We start from the raw sequence: 12,452 nt of genomic DNA on the forward strand, positions 1-12,452 counted from the left end.
TAAAGCCGTAACAACAGCCCCCTTTGCTTCTGTGAACAAGAACAACAAGCAGACTAACCGTTGCCCATCTGCAGCCCATCTTGTGGAGGAAGCCCTGCAGTGTGCTTCCGAAAAAGCTAATTTATGGTCTGTAGGGTCTGGGCTTTCTCATCCATTTTATCTACTTTTCCACACAAAAGGCCAAGTCCTACCATGCTGTAACGGCTTAAAGCAGATCATTTCCAAACACACTATGAAGTTGTTGGTCAGCAACTTGGAATTGGTCGGTTGCAAGTGGGTGAGTCCACGACCTCTCTTTAGACCCAAATAATGCTTCTTCTCAAAGCCCTGCCCTTGGCTTCTGGAGGGGAGTGGAGGGACGAGTGCTCCCCCTAGGAGGGGAGGGACGAGTGCTTGGGATTATTGGGCATAATCCTTGCACAAGTCTTATTCTCACATAGAGGAAAAGGGTTAATGAGTGCTGAGAGCAGGACCAGGTTGGTGAAGGGCCTCTGTCTACATTCAGTCCAAACATAACATGTGAGTTCCCTCAATAAGAAAGTTGGAGGGCTGCAATAAATAGCTCCTATGCAGCTGTGTCAGTCTCATAATGAAACTTCCATGCTGTTTGAAGTCAGCTCCTCCAACCTAGCAAACAGTCCTTCCTTCCCCAAAATGAAATGGAAGCAACAACTAGCAATCTCAGATCCCCTCAGGGCTTCTTTTCTTAGGCACAAATATAGCCCAAAAAAAGTCAGACAGTATTGAACTGGTGGAACAAAGGACAGTAAGTGACATGAGGAAACTTTCAGTTACTACTAATAAAAATTTCAGGGTCACTTAGGACAAGAACAATAATGAACAAGCTCTAGTAGAGCAAAAAGGGGGTGCAGTGACGATGCTCGTTGGGGTTATTTACTGTAGAAACTGTAATAACTGATTTGAGGTCATGTACAGCCACATGCATTTCATTCGAATTAAGTTACAATGAGGAGTTGAGTCTACCTAATGTGTTATTACCCAGCATTGTCTACCAGTGGAAAAGGGGCAACTTTTCCATTTACAGCAGATCAGGGCAAGTATTTTTAATGAGTAGCTAATTTCCCATACACATCGCAGTTCTGGGAGGCACTGAAATGCTACACATATGTGGCATGAAGGTGAATTCTGTCTAGAAAGAAAAGAAGGTGGAGAAAGTGTACAAATCTTAGAAGATTTATTTGCACCACCTTAGGAAGAAAAGTTGCTTTGATTTTCATTTTTTTTTTTTTTTTTCTGAAATAATGTATTCCCTTTGAATTTGACCTGGATTTAAAAGATGAATGAAAATACTAAAAATAGACTTTAGGGTTAGACAGCCTGAAAAGTAATTGACAACTTCAATATATATTAAAAAAAAAAAAAGAAAAAAAAAAGAAAAAAGATATCCTTGCATCTGTACTGGAAATTTTCTTTTTCACACAGCTGTAAAAGAAACTACCCTGACCCTCAAAAAAAGGCTGTTTTGGGTTGATCTGAATTGAACTTTTTTTTTTTTTCAGTTGCACAAGTAGGATAATCTGAAATTCAGACTTCCCTATTGAAAGTTGTCTGTGTTCTTTTTTTAACACTCTTGAGCCATAAATTTACATCAAAATTCAGTCTGAGGGCTGAAGTCTGCAGACTTCAACTCCACTTTGCCCTGTGGGACAAGCCCTCAGGGGAGACCTCCCTTGCCAGAGACCATGGAGAAGCGTCTGGGGGCAGCAAGAATTAAAATAAAACCAAAACATCTCCAAACCAACCACAGTAACTGGAAATATGAATCAGGGTCAATGGGAAGTTGAAAGAATCCAACAGTCGGAATATGCGAGACTAATAGCAAAAAAGTGGGTTTTGTTATAAAATGAAGATATCAGCGAGGCTGCAAACACTGAAAGTAGAGTTAGCCGGTGGCTCTCTTTTGCTAGTGGATGCAAACATTCATCCAATGCCTGAGACCTCTTCCAAAACCCGAAGCCACCACTCCTCAGCAACCCATTCCTGCAATACCCAACTCGAACATGCCACAGACCTGCTTTACAGCATCAGRCAGAACACAGACCGTGCTTACACAAGTAGAGCTGATTGTTCTGGGGTTAATCCTGCTAATTATTTACATATCTTGTAGCAGGGAGAGCCCCAGGTGAATTACACGCTTCACAGCACTTGCTTTCTTAGCTGTTTGGACAGCACAGATCCCCTTTTTACCTTTTGAAGCGAAATAAGCAGGGTTTCAAATTTTAATCTTTTAAAGAGGAGGGAGAAATAAAAAGAAAAGCTACATTGACATTTGAAAACTCTGGATTTGCTTCTTACTCTCCCAGGAACTTTTCCGGGCTTTCTGGRCATTATTGTGGATTGCAATTCCTTGTAAGCTCAACAGCAGCAATGACACCCACTCTCCTCCATCTCTGCCTGCTTTCTTAGCTGAGATTGCAACAGTTTTTGGGGGAAAATATCTCCCAGAGCCCTGGGAGCACCGTACTGGGGTCACACTCAGGCACTTACCAGCCACCACCTGTAACTGTCTTCTGGGATCAAGGCATCCCGTGAGGTCAGGAAAGGTTGCATAGTTTGGTTAAACCTCTGATCAAACCAGAGGGAATGTCCTCGCTCCGAAATACATGTGGTGCAGCTGCACGGTCTTCTGGGGTATTTGATGAGTTTCCTGAATTGCTCAGAGAACTGCATGATGATGTGCTTAAGGTCCCAGGTGGTCATGGTCACCTGGTGCTTGTAGTTGAACAGGAATGATGTTATCATGATGAGCAGAAAGGCGAACGTAAACATTTTCACGTTCCTTTTCCTTACAGCAACCATCTTTCCAGCCCCAGGTCTGCCGTCCTGACTGCCAAAAGCCAATGTAGGGTCCAAAGTAAGGCAAAAAGGAAATGTTGCTGGGCTTTTGGGAATGCTGGCCTGTTAGCACCAAGGACTTAGGGTGAATATACCCATCCTCAAACCTCTGTCTGTGGGGGAAGAAGTTTTGTTTTCCCCAGGTGGACTTAAAAAAAGGCAAAGCTGGGTGTTTCAGTGAAAACTCATCCTTTTCCTTCCACAGTTCAGAACATTTAGAGGTGGGAAATACCAACATTCAAAATCAGGTTTTCCATGTGGGACCAAGACAAATTAAAGGAATCAGATTGTGGGAAGAATAGATTTGTTTTGTTTTGTTTTGTTTTGTTTTTTTTCCAAAAAGCTGGTTTGCAGAGGATTAGATCATCCTGGCATACATATTCCAGCAGAGAGAGATGCTTTGATGTTCATTGAATCCAAGGAGAGCAGTTTGTAGCCTGTAGACACACATGAACAAAGAAAAGGAAAGAAAAAAAAAAAGTCAGAGAGTTTTCCACATTTCACAGCTTACCTTCTATACTTTTCTCTCCTCACGGCAAAACTTCTTACCACCCCAGAGCCTTCAGAACAGAAGTATCCACAGTTTCTGCTGTGGGATTTGCATAGCGAGAAGTTTCACAGCGAGATTTCGAAAAGCGCAGAGCATCGACCTGTGGACATGCAGTCCCCGTGTATTGAATTAGCTGCAGCTTTCTAGCTGTATTTGAATTACAGTTTGCAGGCGTTTCAATGGCAGTGAGTCAGCTTATTCCCTTAGGCTGACCTTGATAACCACAAAATACACAACGTGTTCATAACTCAAACCAGAGGAACAAAAAAGCATTGGGCAAAGGAGGGAGGAGGAGAGGAAGAGAAATCACTTCCTTTCCCTTCCTCCTGCAATGGGTGTTATTTATTAGGGATCATGGCTGGATCGGTGAAGCAGCAAACGGCAAGAAAGAATGGTTCATGAGTTCATGGAAAACTGTGGAAGATGAAGCTTAAACGGTGGGTTTTGGGATGGATTTCGGCTGTTTCCTGTACTGCTGCCCAGGAAGGCTAGATAAGGCGAGCTTTCCATCCCAAGGAGGCCCCACGGGATGCTGAACCGGGCAGAGACCATGAGTGATGCTGTGCCCAGACCAGGGGCGAGCAGCGAGACCGGAGCAATGATTTAAACAAGCCAACAAGTTTCTGAAAGCTGAAAAGTGCATTGTTTCCCTACTGCAGTGCAACTGTGGGGAAAAAAAGGCACTGCGTTTATTCTTGTTTTATTTTTAATTGAGAACCTTCTTCAGAAAATTGAGATTTTTCTTCAGAAAACKGAGAATTTTCCTCAGAAAACTGAAAAGCTGTTGTTTAAATTACACAGTTATTTAAAAATAGAAATAATAAAGAAGACACACATCAGTAGATCTAGTGGATTGGCATCTCTAGTGAAAAACACATCTGCCAAAACACATGTGGTTTCCTGAAAAAGCAAAAATCCCAGCACACAAAGCCTCCTCCACAGGCCTTTCCAGAGGCTCCGGGTGATTGGGGAGGAGTTGCCCAAGGTCGCACTGCATTTCAAAAGGACTTGCTGTGACATTTTAGAGATAGCCAGAGAATGGTCCCGAGCACATTGCCCTTGCTAGTGGGGATGCAGTCACTATCCTAAACAAAAATACAGCCTCTAAACACAAAAAAAAAATGATGCCAACTCCCCAAAGCAGAGGCTTCATTATAGGCTGGGTAATTTAAGAGTTGTGATGCCAGCACATCAAACATTACTGCTGCTAATGCTCAGCCAGTTCGCTCCATGTAGGCATTAAGTCTTGTTCTTTTGCTGTTTTTTTAAGTGCAGGAAGGATGGGGATTAAATAGTTTTTTATGGGAAAGCCTATAAAATGAGCATTGTTTATATAGGAATGCTTTTCAGGCCTCCACGGTAAACACAGGCTTCATTGCATTTTTTTTTTTTAAATTGAGATCAAATATATATTTAGAATTTGTGAAAAAAAAAAAAAGGAAAAGGAAAATATTGTTTACACAGTGCAGTGTAGGGTCTGCAAACACCTAATCATAGCTGCTTTATAGCACATGATGGCAAGGTGAGAAACCAGAACTCTTGTGGCCTTTTCCCATTGCGTAAACATACACAGGATATTCTGCTTTAATTCTTGCTATTTACAGTTTCCTATGAATGTTCATTTTCCTACAGACACTGATATCAAATATCTATCTATATATATACATACATATATTTATAACTATACACATATATATATTTATCCTGACAGAACAGTTTGGGGTACTATAAATAGGATTTAGGTTTGGGGGCAAAGGCATGTCAAAATGAACAGAAAATGTTTTCATTGAGTCTAATGCCCTTTAGACCAAGCTTGTTCTTTTTCAACTTCTGACTTTACCAGCTGAACCCAATGCAGGTGTCACTATCTCTCCTCCTGCAGTCCTCCTAGGTTGGTGCCACCAGCCTGGCTTTGGGGAGTTTGCTTTGGCTCAGACACGAGTCATTTATGGTGACTTCAGGTATTAGACTTAAATGACTTGCCACTCCTCAGACGAGCTACAGAGAGTTAAGTGGAGTTTAAATACATTGAGTTTGCTATAGCCAGCTCAGTTGAGGCAAGTAATGCCTCAGGTTAAATGATCTGAAGGGATTGGGCACTGAAGGTCTTATCTCCAACCAGGGTTTCACCTCCTGCCTTTTTATTTCCTCCTCCTTCCCACCTACACCTTGTCCTTGGGAGGGGGATCTCCATAACGTGCCGCGGTAGCTTTTAACTTCTGCCAACTCGGGGTATCCAGTGACATGCAATGTGAGTAAAATATAAAATCACATTTCCCAGGCAAGAATATAGAAGGAGAGGTCTTCTGTGCCATTCTTCAGGGGTAGGAGTGGTTCCAATGAGATTTTATGGTCATAAAGGAATGAAGGCTCTAGTCTTTTCTCTACATTTTTTGAACTGAAATAAAATATCCCAAGATCAATCCATTGTGATTGATTGTCTTCATTGTCACAGATATGAGAGAAAGAAGAGAAGGAACAGAAAGACTTTTTTTTTTTTTTTCAGGGTAGACCTTTACTGTATTGTGCACTCAAAATTTGAAGAATGTACTTGGACTTGTGCCAGTTATACAATTAACAGACAAAGATGAAAACACACCAATTCAATGGACCAATATAAAGACATTCTTCACACCTTCAAGAAATAAAACATTTGACAAATTCATTCAAAAATGCAACGGCTTACTGAGCCATGGTAGTGGTGGGAATATTTGTGTGTCATTGCAAATCTAGTCAGGCACAGGTAATTTCATTGAAAATTCACAGTTTCAAAAAAATTTAATTCAACAATGAATGACAGAAAATGATCTGAGCTAACCAAGGGGTGTTTTGTTGAGGTCAAATCTAAATGCTTCATGTTGATAAAAGTCAAATCGTTCCTTGACAACTTTTATTTGCTTTTAAATATGCAGACTTTTTGAAGAAGTTATTTTTAAACAGAAGATAGGAACTTTTCATTCTCAAGATGTTACATGAGAATATTTAAAATCAGTAGAATGCTTCATTTCCTTTTTTTTTTTTTTTTTTAAGGTGGGTTTCAGACAAAAAGCATGACCCAGCTATTCATAAACACTGGCAAAAAATCACAGTGCTTTCCTCCCTCCCCCCAGTTGTAATATAGTCACACTACAGTAGAGTTTGACCTCTTTTTGATGCCTGCTTTGCTAGAAGATAAGTACCCTGTATTAGCACCCCTTACAGGAGAAACTCGCTAGCTTTTGCTAGACGCTGACTGTTCAGGATCCCAGCGCTCCTGCTGGCCTTGCATTTGCTACACACAGTAAAATCGAGGCGTAAAACACATTCCTCTAGTTCAACATCACCAGCATTTTGCAGACTCAGTACATGGAACAGAGCAGCACCTAGGCAACAGGGACCAGCATCCCCCTTATGGAGGTATCACTAGCATTCCACCCATTGCAACACTTGAGTAATTCAACATTTGTTTCCAAAGCTTCATACTTGGGAACTGCTTCCCCATCCTCCTCTGTGCACATCACCCTCTTGAAGACCAGTGCAGGATAAGCCAACCACAGCTTACTCACATACTCACTACAGACAGTCATCACACAACCCATGGTATTTTGCACAYGGAAAATGTATACGCGACAAGGAGAAGAGATCTGCTGCACTTTTCCTTCAGCAGATTGTTCTGTGCTAGAGACCTCCCTGGCAGTACTGTAAATGCTCTGCGTTAGAAGCACAACTTGGCTCGCTTGACCCAACCCCACAACCCCCAAATACTGACTAGTTTTCTAGTGTAGCTAAACCGCTTGTGCAAACACCAGATTTGTCATTATAAAGTCTTGAGGAAAAACAAACTGTATTTCCTCAAGGGGGAAAGTGTCTTGTTCCTGCTGAGACTCCCTCCCAAATACATTCCWGCTGAGTAACTCCTTGAGCAACACTGGGTCACACAACCCTGGCCAGTGAGGCATTAAGAGGACAGGATGTTAAATCTTGCTTTTACTGCACCCGTTGAAGGTCCAGAGCAGTCTTGGAAGATGTCATCCCAGTGGAGTGACAAAAAAAAGTCCATCCCTGCAAAAACATGCATAAATTTCTACCTGGGTTCTGTGCTTGGGTCTGGAGAGGCACAACGGATGGGACTGTTTTACTCAAAACCACAAGCTTGTCTGCCTTGCTCCGGCTCATTGCTGGCTACTTTTCACTCCTCGTCCCATGCAGTAGCTGGCTGACATTTAGAAAGAAACACTTCACTGGTCTGACACCTTGCCACAGACCTCTGAGCGTAAGACTCTCACTACATGAGATAAATTGTGCAATTATGAGACACTGCTGCAACCCTTCAGACTTTAAAAACACAGAGCAGGAACATGAATCTCCCTGAGCCAGACACYACAGGGAGCCCTAGAAAGCCTTTGGTCCACCTCTTCTGGCTGCAGGTGATCAGTCTCACAGGCTCTTGAACCCTAYGAGACGGCTGTAGATGTGAGGGGATGCTGTGTACACCACTACCCAGTGTAGGCTGCTGTCTCTAGGACTTCTGCCTTTTCAYGGCGTGACTGCCCAAGTGTCACTGACCACACAGAGCTCTGTCCTTCTTAGAAACCAAAAGCCACCAAAGGATGCAATTTCAGAAAATTATGTGACCAGCTGCCATATAACCTGCCTCTTTTCCACTGATAACTTCATTAAAAGTTATTTTTATTTCCACTGATAACTTCATTAAAACCTGAGTGGATTGTGTTCCTCAGAGCTAACCAGCTCCCGTCTCATTTTCCTCTTCATCTTCTCGGATCTGGCTTGTTATGGAGGAAGACAAAGGCGGTGGTGGTATGTGTGCCATGGTCATGGTAAAGCAGCTCCTAGTCCAGCCTTCCTTTTAATCAGTGAGAAAATTACTTGTATATTTTCTGTCTCATTCCTGCCTTCACTGTAGGCATTAATTCATCTGACTACCACTATCAAATGGGGTCACAACATCCACATCAGGCTAGACGACTGGTATACCCTGCCCTAGATCCATCAAAATGCTCACATTGAGTAACTCCAACCAACCATGTCAACACTGCCTAGGAAACAAAACTATGTGAGGGGATTTAAGCCATGAGAAAAAGTCATTTTAGACACATCTGAAGGAAGCATTTCCACCATGGTTCTTCAATTTCAAGCCAGCTATTGGGCAATGTTTCATCCATCATAGTGAGCAGAAAATAGGGAAGTGTTTTATGGAGTGTAAGCACATGACATTTCAGATGCTGGTTCTCTGAATAAATCGTTACTTCTTTGTGTCTTATCAGGTTTGGTGGTAGACTCAGACTGGCTAGGTGATAGGGGATCTCTATAGCAAGCACCCTGCTACCGCCCTCCCTAGCTACGTGAATAACAGCTATGTGCAGTCAGGGTAAAGCAAACACATTTTTGTGCAAGATGTGTATAGTGTTAACAGAAACTTGGGTGGGGAAGCTGGATGCTGTTGCCTCAAAATAAATGTTTGTCTTGGCAGACCTTGTCAGCCATGTCGCAGGAAGGTCTGGAAGGCCCATCTCCACTGCAGAAAGGGCTGGTGGTCACGCTGGAAAGGGTTATGGAAAGGCTGCACACTGAGGCATGATGCTGCAATCCTCCTGTCTGACACTGAAGGTGTTTTGTGTCTCAGCGTGGCAAAGAGCTTGCATGGCAAAAGTTTCTCCCTCCCTTGCATACCAACAGTCACCTCCCGCTAGGAGTGGTTTGTTTGGGGAATTTGCAGTGTTGCCATCAGGGATCTGCTGTGCTGCTCTCAACAGGCTGGGGCTCCTGCTTGTGTTTCCAGGTCAAAAGGGAATTTTTGATCTGAATTTTCGTAATTTTGGCTCGAAGTGACATGACCTGTCCTTCATGTCCCCAAATCTCTGTCCTTACCCATCTACTACTTCTTTGGTACAGGTCACCATCCATCCCAGTAGAGATTATAGCCTAGAGAAAGAAGGCTGCCACATCTCATCAGTAATGGGCTGAAAACAAAATAGTAGAAAAATAAGCTGCAGGTCACATGTTTCACAGACCTTTGCTTGCTAGAAAGTGATTTTTGGACCAAACCCCCTAATGTCTCTGCACATACTCGATGTCTCCCAATAAATGGTCCCTCTTCTTCTATTGTGGTACCTCATTTTCTTCCATCTATCCAAATCCCCTTCCTCACAGATACACTCATGTTTTAAATAGAAATATGTCTTTACAGGCTCTTAAAAATGCTTGTTGTCTTCTTCATCCTGCAGTTTCCCAGACAATGTTGGACAGACAAATAGGACTGACCTGCTGGAATATTAGAGCTTTCCTGCTGTGGACCAGTATCTATTGATGGGTATGGAAGGGATGTTTTATGACGTCTTTGTATAGTCTGGCACTCTRAGAGCCCAAAGCTGTTGGTAATAACTACAACAACTCTACAGTGAAAATCCTAAATTAACATTCAGTCACAGCATCCAGTCTCTGTGAAAGCTGTATTTCCAATACCTCTTTAAAAACATCTAAGCCAAGAGCTGTACATATAAAACCTTGTGTTTGATTCCTATTGGCAACGTTTGATGGCAAGTTTTGCAGCACATTTTTCAGGTGGTGGGGGGAAAGAAATCTTGTGAATTTTTTTCAGATTTGAAATGAAAAAAAAATCTAGTTTTCATTTTGAAAGAAAAAATCTTATTTTAGAAAAAGCATGCAGTTTATAGTAATTAAAGAAAAATATGTAGAAGAACAAAACTGAAAACAGCTTTATTTCCATTTTTGCTAGGAGAAGACTGAAAAATGTTCATCTCTTTTGTTTAAATTCAYACTAGGCTGATTTTATATATATATTTTAAATCTTGCTAATTCCGGAGAGTCAGTAAGAACACTACTTTCAGGCAATTCAAATACTGAATGACAAATTAACAATGGCAACAGCAGTCATGAAATTAGCGGCAAGTTGAAATCATTGTAGAAGAGAACTCCTGTATGTGCATTAGTTTCGGTTTTACAGGATTACAGGAGAGGATATAGGATTATTTCAGATTATAGGGCAGCCAAAACTAAAGGTAGAACTCAATCAAATTGACAGCAGGTGTTTTGCTGTCCTGTTAATGAGCGTCCAGCCTAACAAAATGCAGCAACCTACGTCACAGTTAAAACTGCAGGAACATGTGTGCAACTACAAATACAGCTCTTCATGTAGAAGAGACTGCAAGGAACACATCACAAGGAGCCCTAACTCCTAACTCCAAAAGGCATTAGCACACTACATGGACCCTTATGGAATTAGAATTTTAAATCCAGAGAAAGGTTAGAAAATTATTACAGTGGCATTGTCAAAAATCTTCAAAAATTGGTACTGAGTTTGGTCTTTCCCAGGCTACGAAGGTATAGGCTTTGAACTGCGCACACTGAAATTTATGAGCATCTGTTGGTAGCCAGTGCAAGCTACAGCAAGCACAAAATAGTACCTCCACTTTCCCACTTGTGCACATTTTGGAAAGTTCAGCAGTCATAGAAAGTCTATAAGGAGTCAATAAATAATACTTCAGCAACACATAACAGTTAGGAGTAATGTGTGCAATATCTACACTACTGTGTTACAAGCCAGAATCACAAGGCCATTAAGCAGATACTTTAATTGATCAACCATTTATACAATAGGAGCACTTGACCTATTTGTATCTAACTGCACTGATTGTTCTTCTTCCCATCATGAGCACCATGAAACCTCTGTGCATATGGTGTTGTTCCCAYTCCAGCTTTGGTCCTACAACTACAATGTCATTGAGACATTTAAGGAAAGCAATGAGTAACTTTCTTATTCAGATGACCCCATCATATCTTGGGTCATCTCTAATCCCTGATGGAAAGAAGCAGCTSCATGCATCAGGCAATCTGATTACGGCCCAAAGGGTTTCTTCCTGCTGTGCTCCATCAGTGGAAGTTCTCCTTTGGATTATGTGGCTTCCTGACACATATAAGAAATGCAGGATTTCAGGGAAGGAGAATTTGTAGCTTTTGGTCCAGACCTCTTAAGTGTTTTTAGGGAAACAAAGATTAGCATACATCAGAGTAGCACAGACAGGGCTTTCCATAATCCTGAATATGAAAATATGTCAAGAGCTGCATACCAAATGGATTTGCATACATCAGAGCTGCATATACAGCAGCTTGCCCGGGCATCCTAAAGTGCATTAAAAATGTTAATACTGAATTATGTGGTGGATGATAATTGAATCCTGCAGAAACCCAGAGAGACATGAAAAGAACTGTAGCATCTTTTGCACTTGTCTTATACAGCTAAAACCTAAAAAAAGAGTCCTAAAGTAGTCCATACTATTTGAATATTTATTCTCATGTATTCTGTTTTATTCTATTCTATTACATACACTACAACTTTCAAATTTAAAATGATGCCATACCATCAATTTTTGTGAAAACAAAATGTTTACCAGACTGTGACCAATTGAGCACTGTATCTATGGCATGAAAGTTTTGGTTCCCCATATGATGTCAATGTCATGGGGAACCAAAGCTTTCACGCCAAAGCTTTTTCATGCCATGTGATGTCAATATCATATGGGGAATGAGGTGACATCAACGGCATTCTACCTAGAAATGAAGTTGTAGTAGGTCAACTACTAAGAACACCAGCCTGAATTTACTGATTGGGTGGGAAGAGCGAAGAGCTCTGTCCTTAGGACCCTGATGATCAAACTAAGACTGGAAAGTCCATACTGCTTAATGTTCCCCAGGAATGACTACCACCATCTACCCAATTATTTCATTAGAAAACCAAGACTTTTCTTTCTTGCTTCAGACAACAATAAACACAATTCTGCAAGGGCTAGYTTGGTGATGCTCAGAAACCTCAGCTTCAGGCTAGGGGTAACTATGGAGAAGTGAGTGTAATTCTAATTAGCACCATGTCAGTATGCATTCAGCAGAGGAATGATGTTTCAGGAGGAACTCTATTTTCAGGTTCAAAAGCACGTCTCACAAGTGAAAGCCAGCAGAAAAATTTCCTCCAAGTGGTAATATTACATTCCTACAACCTCCAAAAGGACAATCTGGTGAAGGAGGATTAGTA

At 41.6% G+C, this 12,452-nt stretch overlaps 1 protein-coding gene across 1 annotated transcript in view; it reads right to left on the reverse strand.

Annotated features, from left to right (window-relative positions):
* Positions 1 to 12,452, reverse strand: part of ST3GAL1 (ST3 beta-galactoside alpha-2,3-sialyltransferase 1) — a 67,529-nt gene that overhangs the window by 20,074 nt on the left and 35,003 nt on the right. Inside the window, exon 2 of the mRNA XM_026043923.1 lies at positions 2,509 to 3,293. Within this exon, the coding sequence (XP_025899708.1) occupies positions 2,509 to 2,820 (312 nt within the window). The 5' untranslated portion in view covers positions 2,821 to 3,293. The remainder of the gene's footprint in view (positions 1 to 2,508; positions 3,294 to 12,452) is intronic.

The sequence above is a fragment of the Nothoprocta perdicaria genome, unplaced genomic scaffold, assembly GCF_003342845.1.
Source record: "Nothoprocta perdicaria isolate Ctin4 unplaced genomic scaffold, notPer1 scaffold_341, whole genome shotgun sequence".
Classification (NCBI taxonomy): Eukaryota; Metazoa; Chordata; class Aves; order Tinamiformes; family Tinamidae; genus Nothoprocta; species Nothoprocta perdicaria.